Source organism: Aspergillus clavatus, genomic scaffold (assembly GCF_000002715.2).
Source record: "Aspergillus clavatus NRRL 1 1099423829736 genomic scaffold, whole genome shotgun sequence".
NCBI classification, from domain to species: Eukaryota; Fungi; Ascomycota; class Eurotiomycetes; order Eurotiales; family Aspergillaceae; genus Aspergillus; species Aspergillus clavatus.
The window spans coordinates 597,556-613,221 of record NW_001517111.1 but is presented as its reverse complement, the minus strand read 5'-3'; the positions used below and the strand labels follow the sequence as shown (position 1 = coordinate 613,221).

General features: G+C 52.8%; 7 protein-coding genes across 7 annotated transcripts, besides 2 other annotated features; 5 read left to right on the top strand and 2 right to left on the bottom strand.

Moving 5' to 3' along the window:
* Positions 1-172: 172 nt before the first annotated feature.
* On the top strand, positions 173-1,018 carry ACLA_059130 (uncharacterized protein; the record flags this gene model as incomplete). The annotated part of the gene is made up of 1 exon (XM_001276675.1): positions 173-1,018. One exon carries the CDS (start codon positions 173-175, stop codon positions 1,016-1,018), a length of 846 nt encoding a protein of 281 aa, XP_001276676.1.
* Positions 1,019-1,424: 406 nt separating this feature from the next.
* Positions 1,425-1,445: a microsatellite.
* Positions 1,446-1,533: 88 nt separating this feature from the next.
* ACLA_059120 (GNAT family N-acetyltransferase) lies at positions 1,534-2,283 on the top strand (the record flags this gene model as incomplete). The annotated part of the gene is made up of 2 exons (XM_001276674.1): positions 1,534-1,957; positions 2,039-2,283. 2 exons carry the CDS (start codon positions 1,534-1,536, stop codon positions 2,281-2,283), a joined length of 669 nt encoding a protein of 222 aa, XP_001276675.1.
* A 437-nt stretch (positions 2,284-2,720) lies between these two features.
* ACLA_059110 (CDC5/polo family serine/threonine-protein kinase) lies at positions 2,721-6,300 on the bottom strand (the record flags this gene model as incomplete). The annotated part of the gene is made up of 4 exons (XM_001276673.1): positions 2,721-3,269; positions 3,325-5,413; positions 5,474-5,916; positions 5,986-6,300. 4 exons carry the CDS (start codon positions 6,298-6,300, stop codon positions 2,721-2,723), a joined length of 3,396 nt encoding a protein of 1,131 aa, XP_001276674.1.
* Positions 6,301-7,039: 739 nt separating this feature from the next.
* On the top strand, positions 7,040-7,928 carry ACLA_059100 (OPA3 family protein; the record flags this gene model as incomplete). The annotated part of the gene is made up of 2 exons (XM_001276672.1): positions 7,040-7,099; positions 7,161-7,928. 2 exons carry the CDS (start codon positions 7,040-7,042, stop codon positions 7,926-7,928), a joined length of 828 nt encoding a protein of 275 aa, XP_001276673.1.
* Positions 7,929-8,554: 626 nt separating this feature from the next.
* ACLA_059090 (uncharacterized protein) lies at positions 8,555-9,110 on the top strand (the record flags this gene model as incomplete). Its single annotated transcript, XM_001276671.1, has 2 exons — positions 8,555-8,691; positions 8,771-9,110. The coding sequence occupies 2 exons, from the start codon at positions 8,555-8,557 to the stop codon at positions 9,108-9,110; spliced, it is 477 nt and encodes a 158-aa protein (XP_001276672.1).
* A 573-nt stretch (positions 9,111-9,683) lies between these two features.
* On the top strand, positions 9,684-14,357 carry ACLA_059080 (class I myosin myoA; the record flags this gene model as incomplete). Its single annotated transcript, XM_001276670.1, has 10 exons — positions 9,684-9,745; positions 10,010-10,061; positions 10,161-10,397; positions 10,479-10,524; positions 10,602-11,084; positions 11,140-12,837; positions 12,898-12,989; positions 13,045-13,295; positions 13,353-13,888; positions 13,942-14,357. 10 exons carry the CDS (start codon positions 9,684-9,686, stop codon positions 14,355-14,357), a joined length of 3,873 nt encoding a protein of 1,290 aa, XP_001276671.1.
* Positions 14,358-14,801: 444 nt separating this feature from the next.
* ACLA_059070 (uncharacterized protein) lies at positions 14,802-15,585 on the bottom strand (the record flags this gene model as incomplete). The annotated part of the gene is made up of 2 exons (XM_001276669.1): positions 14,802-14,936; positions 15,043-15,585. The coding sequence occupies 2 exons, from the start codon at positions 15,583-15,585 to the stop codon at positions 14,802-14,804; spliced, it is 678 nt and encodes a 225-aa protein (XP_001276670.1).
* Positions 15,476-15,516: a microsatellite.
* Positions 15,586-15,666: the final 81 nt, after the last annotated feature.

The window sequence follows — 15,666 nt, the reverse complement described above, 5'->3', positions numbered from 1 at the left end:
AAACAAAGCAAAAAAAGAGGGAAGCAGATAAAATGCTTGCCTTTCCTGGAGCTGCGCAAGGTTCAATAAGACCCCAGCACGGGTTGATGGTTGTCACAAGCCCGTGGTCTGAAAACTTTGTCCTCGATTATTGCAGAGACAAGCCTCATTCCCGGCCGAACAACTATCCATCATGTCAGAGGAATATCCTCGACCAGGCGTCCTCAAGCGAGTAAAGACGGCAATGCTTAACCCCGTTGATCGCGAGGAGCAGGGCCGTCGTCCAATTATGACGATGCATGATCTTCAGAACCCAGAGAACGAGGAGGCAGCGGGATCCGCCATCCGACCACAGCTTCTACGTCGTATGACGGTAGCTACCACACAACCCAACACCCTCATCCCACCATCCGACAAACTCCTCGCCTTCCGCGCCCTCACCGGTATTGATAGTGTGCCAGCCTTGACGATCCCGCATCACAACCAGCGCACCGTACCCAACATCGGAATCTACACACGCGTCGTGCGCGCCGAGCAAGCCACCGCGCAGCGGTATCGCTTCTTCAGCATCCTTGTCAACACCTGTCTCGGCATCCAAATTGTGGTCGCGGCATCCCTGACAGCACTCGGGGCTGCGAGTGGGCCGCATTCGGCTGTGACAGCGTTCGGCGCCATCAACACCATCATGGCAGGTATCCTGACCTACCTGAAGGGATCCGGGCTGCCGGACCGGCTCAAGCGCTACCAGAACGAATGGCGCAATATCCGGGAGTATGTTGAGCAACGGGAGCGGGAGTTCTGTCTGGACGGCTGCGAGCTGGACGTCCAGGAGGAGGTTTCCATCATCGAGGGGATGTATGAGGGAGTCAAGCGCGAGATCGAGGCGACCAAGAGTGGGGAGAATCGACTGATGGCGGCTCCAGGGCAGAGTCGGCGGTCATTTCTTCCGCAGGGCCAGGCTCGAGGGTCGGAACGTCCTAGGCACCCTGATGCAGCCGGTCCGATATCTATGCCGGAGCCGGTTTTCGAGAGACATTGATATCGACGTCATCTTCTATTTTTCTGCTGTTGTCTTATCAAGCGGATCGCGGATCATCCGTCAAGTTTCCCGATGCTAGTAGTGTATTCAGAACTCTTGTCAGATCTTGTCGCGTTCCTTGTTCAAAAACACAAGCAACTCTATACTGTATTTGTAGCTTGAGCTTGTGACGACAGTTCATGCGTCGCAGAGCTGTACATGACTTATCAAGGCATACGGAGTTGCCACTTTGGGATGCCCGACCTAGATGAACCTTTCACTCCATCAGGCTAAACTACACCGTCCATAGTGACAATACATACCAACGACCCTTACTCAAGCCTCTATCCAAAGTGCTAAACCCTACATTAAACATACTGACTGACTCAGCGCTCCACCTCCATTTCCTTGGCCTTGGCACAAACCACTATTCTATTCTATTCTATTCAGTCTTCTCCCTCTCCCTCCATCATCTCACTGCCCACTCCTTCCCCAGTCACTCACTCTCCTTCCCCTCCAAAACCAACCCCCCAAAAATGCCCTTCGACCTGCGCCCCGCCGCCGCCGCCGACGCGCCCGCCATAACGGCCGTCTTCCTCGCCGCCTTCTCCGACCCCTTCAACCAGCGCATCTTCCCGCCCACCCCAGACGTCACAGCCTACTGGCACAAGCAGTTTGCCCAGATGAGCGCCAACCCCGCGCAGCGCGTCCTCAAGATTGTCGACACCGACACCGACACCGACGCTGAAGCCGTGGTCGCGTTCGCGGTCTGGGGTCTCCCCTGCCAGCCACAGCAACAGCAACAGCAACGGAATCCGCATGCAGAGCCAGAGCCAGACCCAGCGCCAGCGCCAGAGCTAGATTCCTACCCGGCCAGCTCCGACGCCGACCTCTGCAGGCTCTTCTTCGGTGGCATGCAGAAGATGCATGAGGAGATCATGCGCGGGAAACCACACTACTGTACCGCTCCCCCTTCCTTCCTGCACCTCAAATCCAATCCAGTCCAAGAGTGGTGGAGGGGGTGGTACTAACGCGTCCCAGATCTGAATATGCTCGGCACCCACCCGGCGTATCACGGGCGGGGCCTTGCCTCGCGGCTTCTGCGGTGGGGGCTGGAGAGGGCGGATGCGGAGGGGGTGGAGACGTATCTGTCTGCGTCGCGGGCTGGGCGGCCGCTGTATGAGAAGTATGGGTTTCGGGTGGTGGAGGTGAGGGAGGTTGCGGCGGGGTATGTGCAGTGGTATATGGTGAGGGAACCTGGGGGGAGTCAGGTGGGTGGTTCTTGAGGAGGGTGTAGAAAGAATAGAGATGGGAGGAAGGGGGGAGGTAGAAGGTTGGGGTTTGGGTTGAGTTTAGTATAGAGGATTTGCTTGGCTTGCTTTATTTATAAGCCTCTCTTCTCGTTTTCATCGGACAGAAGAGATGGATATCTCCATGCCTGAAGGGATCATACCATCGATCAGGACCGAAGGATGTAATCTGTGGTGGACGACAAGCATATTCTGGCACAGACCTGGGTATCGATACATAAACGCTATCGGAATACTTGTATCAACAATTGGACTTCAAAATGGGGCTTTCTGCTACCCTCAGGCTAAGCCAAAATACCACGCAACACTAATGCTGGATATCACAAAGGGAATGAAATGCGCGATCGCTGAGCCAACAAAGTACAGAACCAAAGTCATGACATCGTAAAAGTGTAGGCGAATTCGCACGCAACCTAGGACCTCGCGCCCAGCCCCCGTAGACGGTCTCTCAACGCCTCCATCTCGGGATCAGATCTCTCTGCCACATCCTTGTCCTTCAACGAAATAGATCGATATTCACCATCCCCTCCAGGGGCTCCCACTGTCACCCATACGAACTTGCCGCCGCCAGCTTGCGCCTGTTCCTGCGCGCCCTCCCAAAACACTTCCGGGACGCTAGAAGCCTGATCGTGCGAGGCTCGGCCCCCTAATCGCCCATTCGTGATCCAACCATTCACAACATCTCGAATAAAACTGATCTTGCGTAGAAACGAATTGGCCTCCAGAACGTCGCGGATACGATCATCCATGGGATTCACTGCCGTGCCATGTGCAATGCTCAGGAACGTCGTGGCCTCTTCCGAGGCGACGGCTCGGGTATCGAACCCAGATGGATGCATCTTGCCTTTCGCGCTGAGATAGCGGGCTGCGGAGGGTGACAGATGGTAGAAGTCAATCCACGGAGACGAGGCCCGCGTGCGCCCAGGAGAGATAACAAGCTTAGTATGATCGGGGAAATTGAACTGTTGACACAATTTTAGTAAAAAAAAGTAATATCAAGATAATCATCAACCCTACCTGAAAAGCGCCGTCGCCGAATCCCCAGATGCCCACATTGCCTAGTCGCTGGTAGAATTTGATAAACTGGCCAGGGGTATCTAGTGGTTTATCATCCTCCAGTGTCGCATCGTCGTCGTGTCTACCCAACGACCCAATCATATACTTGCCAAATTGATCGACAAGCTTCACCCGCTTGATCTTCTCTGCATCAGCGCGGGCGCACTCCAGTCCGGAATTTGTGCGCACTTTGATCCCAGAACCAGAGGAGCCGTCAGAGGAGGCCTTCACCTCGAAAAGCGAGGGCGAGATCAGTGCGCGTCTTACACCAGTCTGGCTATTTGAAGATTCATTGTCAGAATTTTCAAAGAACTCCACCGGCCTCCCCTTGAGAGGCACAAGCTGATCGACCTCAGAGTAGAAATAATCTCCACCTTTCTGCTTGTTGAGAGCACGCGCTTTTCGGCGGATATGCCTCTCGCCATTGCGTACCAATACTCCGCTTGCCGGGCGACCATTCTCTGCCTTAAACACGCATCCCACACTGCCATCATCCAGAACATACCCAATGCCATAGCGATTGGTATAATCAACCCATTTGATGACGTACGCGTGCGGTGTCCTCCTGGAGCTCGAGCGCCGGCGAATAGTTGCCTGGGGCACCAGGTTGGAGAGCATAAGCCGAAGATCTGTATTGACATCCTCAAGAGATGTCCTAGGCATCATTTCGCAACGGTCCTCTAGATGGAACAGTGGATACAATCCCAAGGTTGACCGCTTGGTACTCGATGTGGAAGTCGTCTTACTACTGGAACGGCTCATGGCTGCGGCATTGGCTTCTGTCGGTACCTGACCACCGCCACTCGGTACGTTCTTCGCCATCGGTTCTCGCTCTCGATCTTTAGGTTTGGAAGCTGGGACAATCTCTTCTGTGGAGGCTGACCGTACGGAGCCATGCCGTAGCCTAGTAGGGATTGTCTCTACAGCCGCAGAAGCAGCTCGCTCCTTGATAATGACAGCATTAGGAACCGCTTCAAGACTAGCAGCCTCTAGTCTTTTGGATTGCGAGCGTGTCTTGCCTACAGTCAGCATTCCTGCCCCATTTCTTGGGGGAGCTATATTCCTGTCCAGATCACGTAATGATCCAGAATAGGATACTGCCACCCCGCGCCGCGCACGAATAGGCCTCTCTGCAAGCCCACCAGTTGGTGGAGGAGGTACTGCGAGTGCTGCAGACTCAGGCTCCTCCCCGTCGGCAAAAGACTTCACTGCTGGCGCCGAAGGATCGCAAATAGCTGCGATCTTCCGGGCTGAGCCGCGACCACCCATTGCTTGCTGACGAAGTGTTGCGGCGTGACTCTGAGGCTCTTTTCGTCGCTGCTGGGCTGCAACCAGAGCAGCCTGCGTCCTAGTGAGAGACGCGGCGTTGCTTCTGACGGACGCACTGCGTCTTCCAGAAAGGGCCGTGCTGTCTAGCAACGAGTCTTCTTTACGGACGGCGAGTCCAGAATGGGGGGCACTCCAGTCACCATCTAGGTCATTAGGGTATTTGTATACCATATCCTCCGGCAGTGGCATGAGCGGCTGAAGTCCCCTTTCCTCTTCGGCCACGCACTCTGCAAATGCCGATTTGGAACAATTCTTGCCAACCGCTTTGCGAGCGCTTCCGTCTGGTTTACGCCCAACCCCGCAGAGACTGTAGAATGCTGCTCGGCAGATAAGATATCGCTGTGTTGGGTCATCGACATGATCAATATAGGCCGAGAGTTTGTCGTCATATTCCAGACTATGGCCAAGCATCATTCGATCGCCCCGTGGCTCGTCGGATCTGAGCCATATAGGTTTTGAGGTACAACATGCTGGATCCAACCGTCGGGGTATGCAGCCATCGTACATGCTGAAAAACGGGTGCTCAACAAGGTCGTCCGGGTCGGGTCTCTCGTTCTCTGCGAGATTGAGGCAAGAACTGACCAGAGACTTCGCCTCCTCCGGAATGTGGTTCGCAAAATCGGGGCTACTGGGCCAAACATAGGCCAGGTTCCTGACCTTCTTGTAGATCTCCTCCTGTGTTTTCGACTGGAATGGTGGAAAGCCGGTGAGCATCGCAAAACTTGAAGATCTCTATTAGTGCAGGTTCCTCGGAGATAGCCGCATGGGATTCACTTCTCACCATATAACGCCCAATGACCAGATATCAACCTTCTGAGTATGCCCACCCTTGCTCTTATCAAGAACCTCCGGAGCAATGTAATTCGGCGTTCCGCACAGCGTTTTCCGTCTCTTCTCGTCCTTTTCGGAAACGATCATTGCAGCCAGTCCAAAATCCCCCACCTTGATATCCATGTTTCGGTTCAAGAACAGATTTCCCATCTTTAGATCTCGGTGTGCAACACTCCTTTTGTGTAGGTATTTGACTGCGCCGCAAAGCTGTATCATGAATCGCCGGACTTCCGGTAAGCTCAAGCATTTTCGCTTCCTCACCATATCCATTACCGACCCATTAGGGCACAATTCTAGAATAACATAGATACATTTGGAAAATGTAAAGGCGCGATGGAACTCGACGATGTGGGGGTGTCGCATCTTCGAGTGTATCTGAAGTTCGGTACGAAACTGCTCGAAAGATATCGTCAGCAAGCAGTACTGAATGCGATGAAAGACAAGCGCGATCCAGAAGCATACCTTTTCTTGCATCTTCTTCTGGCCCATCTCAGACTTAACCACCTTCATTGCGAACACTCGGCCGTTTCTCAAGAGAGTACCTTCGTAGCAAACTGCGAAACCCCCTTTCCCCAGGAAAGCGCCAGTTGAATACCGCTCACCCCCTTCCTCTGGCTCTGCCACAAGCGACGGCGGTGGTGCTGCATGGATCTTTGACGACGCAGCCTTCTGTGCTACTGCGGCGGCGGCGGCATTTTTGTCGAGGACCTTCCTCTCCATCGTAACAATCTTAGGTTTAATTATGTGATTCGTCGATCGCGGCGACAGTGCTTCCATCTTTGTTTCCAGCCTTGGGTTCAAACAAGAAGTGGTATACAGATATCGATTTTTGCACCGAAACCGAGCGGGGAGGCAGGCAAATGGAACACAACAGGCGCTGAAGTCATCAAGGATTACGATAAAAATTGGCGATAGCAGGATAGCGCGGGAAAGGGTATAATAGCAATGCTGTTCGTCGGAACTGTCGTCGTACTAAGTCAGTAAACCCATCTGAGACAAGTCCCTGGAAATAGTGGTCCAGAGGCAACTTTCCGTCCCGAGAACAAAGAAGAGTTTGGTGTCGAAGCATGGAGAATCCGACTTACCACAGAACAAGTGAACAAAAAAAGATATATGCAACAAAAACAGCTCTCCAAAACAATGATATGCAATTGACACCACCACTCAAAATTGAAAAACTGACAGCAACGGCGCGAGGTGGGGGGATGAGTATGGAGAGATGGAGAGAATACTAATGAAACACTGCAGAGAGAAGAATGAACTGACCATCCAAAACGGATTACCGCATCGGGCAATCGATAAACATTCATCCGACTGCCGCAACAACGTGCATTGATGACATAAGCTTGCACTATCTGCAGGTAATGCAATTATGCAGTTGTACAGATGACGCAGGGGCTAGTCCTGATTCAGACATCGCGCGGGCGAAGCTTTAGTGCCTGATTATCAGTCAGAAGTCGAAGGACAATGCTTCTCCTGCTCTACTGGACCTCGATTTGGTTCGAGAACTGTCACGATGTCTCTTACATTAAAGCTGTCATCCCTCGTTATTCGCACCCTCTCCAAACCAATCGCGGTATGTCTCGGATCACCGGTCGGTTTTCAAATTGTGGATGATCCGTGCTGACGCCTTTAAGAACCAAATCAAGGGACAGGCTCGCGAACATGAACGGTTCAGGAAGTTTTGCATCTCGATCGCGCAGGGCCTGCACCGGGTTGATATGCGTCTTCGGTTAGGTTCCTTGCGCGATAGTGCCACGGCCCAAAGACGCGCAGCCGCGGAAGCCGAACTCCGCAAACACAAACCCACGACGCCAACAGTGAAGACGGAAGCAGAGACAAAGGCTGAGGAGCAGGCTATCGCAAAGGCCAAAGCGGTCGTTACGGAGACTGCGAAGCCGGCACCCGCGCCCCATATCCGCCCGCTGTCCGAATCAAAAGCCATCGAGTCGGGTGCCACTTTCATCAGTGAAACCTTCCTGTTTCTTGTCGCTGGCGGATTGATCGTCTTCGAGTCATGGAGGTCGCGAAGAAAGGAAAACACACGGAGAGAGGATGTCGAAGCCCGATTGGTCGAGCTAGAACAGTCCGAAAAGGCTGCCCGTCGGGCTCTAATTGCCTTGGAGAAGGAGGTCCTCCATCTCAAAGCCAAGGCTGGGGAGTCGGTCAAGTCGCATGCCAGAATTCTGCCGCGGGAGGTGTGGGAAGTCGAGCAGGGAGAGGCTGAAGATCTTCAAGATCAGGACTGGTGGTCACGTATCACCTCATATTTGCCTTTCATGTCGAACCCTGTGCAGGATTCGGCAGTAGAATCCCAGTCTGCCATCTCGACAGCTTCAGGATCACCCCCGAAGACATCCACGCCTGAACAGTCATCAGTGTCTCCGGTGAAGTCCGGCCACTAATGAGACGTCACCAGTGAAGAACCACTGAGTCTGTTGGTCTTGATACAGACTTACCAGTATTTATTTATATCATGAAGGTGTCATGTCTTTCGGAGTTTGGTGTTGACATTTGCATTTGCATTACAGTCTCCAGGATACCCTCTGTCTTTGGTCGATAGATGAGCTGGTACTATTCTTATTGTTGCATATTCTTTGCTTGGTTGGCGAGAGCCTGTCTATCTCATGGCTTAACTAATCTCCCCTCTGTTTCCATGGGATGATCAATCAATCTCAATGTATATAACTTCCCCAATCTTTATTCCGGATCTTTCATAGACTCGAGACAAACTATCATGTCAAGCCATCCTGCGGCCTCGACTCTTCGGGGGACGTTTTGCTCTTCTCTTAGAAAACGTCCTCTCTGGAGAGTGATGGGCCCTGTCATCACAGCCTCTGCTCCACTACTTCAAGGTGCGCACCTAGCTAGTCCCACGAACGCATAGATTGCGGATGCTTTTCTTACTATGAAGCACATAGAATGTGATCTACACGGGCCTGATTTTGATATCCAACTCGACCACTCGAAGCATCTGAATATCCTCCTTCTTTCCCAGTCATCCATTCGATCTTTCAAGCAGGAAACACTCATGCGACTGAGTGACTTCCGGAAACACATTGCAACACCTGCTCACAGTCGCGCCATTGCCTTTCTCCTTACCGAAGAACCATTCAGCAGCGCGAGTGGAAAGTATAGCCTCGACGGATTGATGGCTTTGCAAGTGCTGTATGCTCGCTCCAATCCTAGACTTCCAACATATTTGAGGTCTCAAAGCAAGTTCATGATCGTAAATTAATCTGTACAGCGTTATGGAGTCCCAGGTTGGCCCATTGCCCATTATCCCGGTTACCGAGTCTTCGTGCTTTGTGGCTTGCATTCAGGAGTATATCAGCGGTCTTGTGAATCTACCGTCTATGACTCGGCCTTTCGCAGACACTGTGTCGTTACTATATCATATGCGAACGCCGTCTTCCGCTTCCCTTTCCGAGCAGGACGCGAATGTTCTCAGTGATTTGTTTCCGTCCTTGAACGCCTTAAGCCAGTCTGTCCGCACCTCGGAGGGGAGGTTTCTCCTTGGAGAATATCTCGGTCAACAAGCCAGCGAAATTCTGGAATTCTGGGAGGCCGATAGAGTTGTTGAGTAGGGATACGGTATTTTCCATCTCTTTGGGTCGGCGTTTCCTCATGAAAGTGGGCCCTGGGAATGTCTGAAGATGCTCGGAACAAAGGTATAGATATATATTTGCATATTTTAGATGATGACCCAACACAACTACCATCGCACAACTACTTCCAAGTCTTCATTCTCAAACCCCAGTTACTTCCCAGAAAATGCATGATGGTGCATATCGAGGTGCCCAAGTACAACTTCACCTCGACTAAAAGGCAGAAACATTGCATAGATGCAGCAGTGACGTATGAGGGCTGATGATCCGATTATTTTGGCCTGAACTGCCTGAGGCCAAGACTGGAGACAATGGTCAATGACAGTAATTAGTGCCAGGGACCACGAGTGACTCGCCCGTGGAGGCCCAAATAATGCTCGAGCGGGCGACCAGAATAAAAGAATCGAACAAAAATAAATCTCGAAGAAGTTTAGCCTTTAGGAAGAGTCGGATATGATCCCGTTATGAACCAACAACCAACTTATTACTTAACCAAGGGGCCAAGGGAGATTGCGCGTTGTCGACCTAACAAAAGGCACCCAACGGTGCCACATGTGTGCGCAGTGTGGCGCAGAGCCCATCAGCGGGATCAACTGGGCCAGGAGAGAGAGAGGGTGCGTGTGTGTGTGAGAGAGAGAGTCCAGAGTCCTCCACAGACAAACCATCGTCATTCTAAGTTCCTCCTACTACTAACTACTACTATCACTCCCAAACTCCCCCCCCCTCTTCCCCCCCTCCCTTCTCCTTAACATTGATACCTATCATTTCACTCCATCTACCACGTATTTCGCTTGGATTGAGCGTCCTGTCTTTTGAATTTCACTCTTCACATTTTCTGGAACGCTTCTTTGCCGTGTTCCGTCAAACTGATAGGTCAGATATCCTGTCGCCTGGGCGCCGTATCCGGGGAAGTCGGTAACAGCAATTATGGTACGTCTTCGCATTTCCTACCTCTCTGCTTGGAAGCAAAACAGTTGCGATACTCGCAAGCCGTGTCTGGACCACTTGCTAATTCTGCGATTGCGATAGGGGCACTCACGACGTCCTGTTGGCGGAGAAAAGAAGAGTCGAGGCTTCGGTCGGTCCAAGGCGGCCGCCGATGTGGGCGATGGGCGACAAGCGGGCAAGCCGCAAGTGAAGAAGGCGGTGTTCGAGAGCACAAAGAAGAAGGAGATCGGTGTTTCGGATCTTACATTGCTCAGCAAGATCTCCAACGAGGCGATCAACGACAATCTGAAGCTGCGATTTGAACATGATGAGATCTATGTAAGCATCCCGCCGCTCAGGAGGCTTCGTGGCCGATGCGGTCCTACGGGTGGACGCTAATGTCACATCTCTGGACAACAGACATATATTGGACATGTGTTGGTGTCCGTCAACCCGTTTCGAGATTGTGAGTCTTGTCCTTTAAGAACAAAAAAAAAAAAAGCAACTTCCAGGGGCCGCGTGACTGACTACTCTGCCTCATAGTGGGTATATACACCGATAATGTCCTCGAGTCTTATCGAGGCAAGAACCGACTCGAGGTGCCGCCTCACGTCTTTGCGGTTGCGGAGTCCGCCTACTACAACATGAAGTCGTACAAAGATAACCAGTGTGTGATCATTTCCGGAGAGTCGGGCGCAGGAAAGACGGAAGCTGCGAAGCGCATCATGCAGTACATCGCTAGCGTATCCGGAGGAACCGACTCGTCCATTCAACAGATCAAGGAGATGGTGCTGGCTACCAACCCGCTGCTCGAATCGTTCGGTAACGCGAAGACCCTGCGCAACAACAACTCCTCGCGATTCGGGAAATACCTGGAATTGGAGTTCAACACCAACGGTGAGCCCGTGGGTGCCAACATCACCAACTACCTGCTAGAGAAGTCCAGAGTAGTAGGACAGATCACGAACGAGCGAAACTTCCATATCTTCTATCAGTTTACAAAAGCCGCGCCGCAAAAGTATAGAGGTAGGCATGAATGTTCATACCCGGATGAGATCCTCCAACTAACCCGAATCACAAGATATGTTCGGTATCCAGCAGCCGCAATCCTACCTTTACACGAGCCGATCGAAATGTTACGATGTTCCGGGCATTGACGACTCTGCCGAGTTCCGCGATACTGTCAATGCGATGAACGTCATCGGTATGACGGAAAGCGAGCAGGATAATGTTTTCCGTATGCTAGCCGCCATATTGTGGATTGGCAACGTCCAGTTCGCCGAGGACGATTCCGGCAACGCCGCTATCACAGACCAGTCAGTGGTCGATTTCATCGCATATCTGTTGGAGGTCGATGCTGCTCAAGTGAACAAGGCTTTCACCATTCGCGTGATGGAGACGGCCCGTGGCGGCCGCAGAGGATCCATCTACGAGGTTCCACTGAACACTGTCCAGGCTCTCGCCGTTCGTGATGCGCTGGCGAAGGCCATCTACTTCAATCTATTCGACTGGATTGTGCAGCGTGTCAACTCCTCCTTGGCTGCCCGCGGAGAGATTGCAAACTCGATTGGAATCCTGGATATCTACGGCTTCGAGATCTTCGAGAAGAATTCTTTCGAACAGCTTTGTATCAACTATGTTAACGAGAAGCTGCAGCAGATTTTTATCCAATTGACGCTCAAGGCCGAACAGGATGAGTATGCTCGTGAGCAGATTCAGTGGACCCCCATCAAGTACTTTGACAACAAGGTTGTGTGCTCGCTCATCGAAGATAAACGCCCACCTGGTGTCTTCGCCGCTCTGAACGACGCCTGTGCCACTGCGCACGCCGATTCCGGTGCTGCAGACAACACTTTTGTTGGCAGATTGAACTTCCTTTCTCAGAATCCAAACTTCGAGAACCGCCAGGGCCAGTTCATTGTGAAGCATTATGCCGGTGATGTCAGCTACGCTGTTACCGGAATGACGGACAAGAACAAGGATCAGCTCTTGAAAGATCTCCTGAACCTTGTTGGGTCAAGTGGCAACCAGTTTGTCCACACTCTCTTCCCGGAGCAAGTCAACCAGGATGACAAGAGACGGCCACCCACCGCAAGCGACAAGATCAAGGCCTCCGCCAACGATTTGGTAGCGACCTTGATGAAGGCGCAGCCGTCATACATTCGAACGATCAAGCCAAACGATAACAAGGCGCCCAGGGAGTATAATGTTGGTAACGTTCTGCATCAGATCAAGTACCTGGGTCTACAGGAAAACGTTCGAATCAGGCGCGCTGGTTTCGCCTATCGCCAGACCTTCGACAAGTTCGTGGAACGTTTCTACCTCCTGTCGCCCAAAACCTCCTACGCGGGTGACTACACCTGGACAGGCAGTGCAGAATCGGGTGCTCGTCAGATCTTGAAGGATACCAGTATCCCCGCCGAGGAGTACCAGATGGGTATCACAAAGGTGTTTGTCAAGACTCCCGAGACACTCTTCGCATTGGAGGCGATGCGTGACCGCTACTGGCACAACATGGCCATTCGGATCCAGCGCGCGTGGCGAAACTATCTACGTTACCGTATCGAGTGTGCCACCCGCATTCAACGCTTCTGGCGCCGTACGACCGGTGGTCTTGAATTCATCAAACTGCGTGACCAGGGACACCAGCTGCTGAATGGCCGCAAAGAGCGCCGTAGAATGAGTTTGCTTGGCTCACGTCGATTCCTCGGCGATTACATTGGAGTCGGCAACAAAGGTGGTCCTGGCGAGATGGTCCGAAATGGTGCAGGCATCAGTGGTGAGTGCTTGAGTGGTGAGAGTCGAGGTTTAAAAGGGTTGCTAACACTAATTCTAATAGGATCGGAGGACATTCTTTTCTCTTGCCGTGGCGAGGTTCTGGTCTCCAAGTTCGGTCGATCTAGCAAACCTGCTCCGCGCATACTTGTCTTGGTACGTCGTTGAAGTTTTCTGCCCTGCACCCCTATTTGTTTCTAACCCCTCCCAGACGAATCGCCATATCTACATCATTGCGCAAAACATTCTCAACAACCAGCTCGTCATCTCCTCTGAAAGAACGATTCCCATTGGGGCCATTAAGGCTATCAGCGCGTCTAACTTGAAGGATGATTGGTTCTCGATCGTGGTTGGCAGTGCGCAAGAGCCCGATCCTCTTCTCAGCTGCGTGTTCAAAACGGAACTCTTCACTCACTTGAACAACGCGCTTCGTGGCCAGTTGAACCTGAAGATTGCCGACCAGTAAGTGTCGCCAGACGCTGGTTTTTTTTTTCTCTCTCGTCGTTAACCAAAAAATAGCATTGAATATAGCAAGAAGCCCGGCAAAATGGCCACCGTCAAGGTTGTCAAGGATCCGGCCGTCACCGGAGACGACACCTACAAGAGTAGTACTATCCATACCGGTGCTGGTGAACCCGCTAGCTCGGTGTCCAAGCCCACACCCCGACCGAAACCAGTCAGCGCACGTCCTGTCACGAAAGGCAAGTTGCTCCGGCCAGGTGGACCTGGAGGAGGGCCATCGAAACTGGCATCCAGACCTACTCCGGCAGCTCAGCCTTTGCCCCGAGCTACCCCCCAGCCAGCAGCGGCTCAACCGGCCGCCCCTCAGCCAGCCGCGCGGGTTGTGCCCCAGCCTGTTGCGGCTGTTGCAGCTTCCCACGCTCGCACGGGCTCAACAGCCTCTGTGCGAGCGCCTCCGCCTCCCCCTCCTGCGGCTGCTCCTGCGCCGAAGAAACCAACTGCAAAGGCTCTGTACGATTTCAACAGCCAACAGCCCAACGAACTGTCTATCAAGGCTGGCGAGATTGTACAGATTGTGTCTAAGGAAGGGAACGGTATGTTACTTTCGCTCATGGCATTAGTTATCGCGTTATACTGACGAACGCAGGTTGGTGGCTGTGCATGAATATGGCGACCTCCTCCCAAGGCTGGACACCCGAAGCCTATCTCGAGGAGCAAGTTGCGCCCGCACCTAAACCCACTCCTCCCCCTCCGCCACCAGCGGCTCCTCGATCCACCCCAACACCGGTCAACGGAGCTGCGGCTGCTGCAAAGGCCAAGCCAGCACCTCCCGCACCACCAGCAAAGCGACCTAACATGGCGGGACGCAAGGCTGTTCCGGCCCCGCCACCGGCTCCTCGCGATAGCGCGGTGAGCATGAACTCGCACGACTCATCCGGAGGAAGCGGGCGTGGAACACCGAACAGCGCATCCAATGCCAGCTTAGCTGGTGGACTTGCGGAGGCACTGAGAGCGCGACAACATGCGATGCAGGGGAAGAATGACGACGATGACGATTGGTGATTGTTCATCCCCTTGCTTTTTTTTTCTGTTTTGAATGCCTATCCTTCTCTACTTTACCCCCTTTTTTACCTTTTTGTTCTCCTGTTCTTCTTTTGCCGTTTGACAGTTACCACACCGTAGATTGTTCTGCTTCATACTTTCGATTTCTGCGTGTTTTGAAGTTGGTTTCGTGGTGGGTCTGGCTTTCTGATACCAAAAGCGGAACCTTCGTTGTTTTGGCGCTTGCATACCCCCCGATCTTGACAGATGCCCGGCGGCATGGATCGATTGATTTGTAGGTAGCATGAGATCCTACAGTATAGAGCGTATATAAGCGTGTGGTTGTGATCTTTGGCCTTTATTGCGGTACTATATACGGAGTTCAAACATCCAGCCATCCCAACAGCAACAACAAAGCATTTGTTAAAGGCAAAAAGAACATCGTACACTCAAAAAACATCAAATCTACATAAACTTGCTCGCCAGCGACAACAAACCGCCCGGCCCACCGGTCCCGGACATTCCACCGCCCTGGCTCTTCATGTACATCTTGAGCGCCATCTCCGCCGCCGAATTGATCGCCGACTGCTTATCACCACTCTGTGGACACCCGTCCTCGTTAGCATGTCATCACCCTGCCCCCAAAATCACCAGGGACAAAACAGAAGAACGGGGGAAAGAGAGTAAAGAGAAATAATGAACATACCACCTCACCCTTCCCCTCCTTCTCCTCAAACAGCCTCTTGGCCTGCGCCATCGCAAGCCCGATAAACGCATCCTTGCTCATCCCGCTCTTCTCGCCCTCCGACGAGGTCGTGAAGAGCTTCAGCGCCTGCAGCGCGGCGCCGGCGCCCAGCGAGCCCGCGTCGTGGCGGCCCTGGCCCTGGCCTTCGTTGCCGCCGTTGTTGTTGTAGAGCGATTGGTGGGCGCGCACGACGTCAGCTTCGTTGAGGTCGGCGCGGTCGTCGGAGAAGCGGTGCTTGTTTTCGTTGAGGAAGGAGAGCGCGGAGGTGAAGAGGGAGGAGTCGTTGGAGGAGGTGTTGGAGTGGGATTCGGCGTAGCGGAGGGCGGGGTTGAAGTCGTCGTTGGCGAAGGGGGCGCTGTTGTTGGGGTTGTGGGAGGGAGGGGGGTTAGTGCTGTAGGAGGGATTGTTGCCGTAGGAGGGGTTATTTCCGTAGGACGAGTTGTTCTCGTTATTGTGGCCGGTAGCGCCGCTGATGGCGTCCTGGATGAAGTTGGAGAGCGACATTCTGGGAGCTGGTGGATGAGGTATGAGAAATATGCAGACTGTAGAAAGACAGATGAGAGATATATAGGGGAGGATGGATGG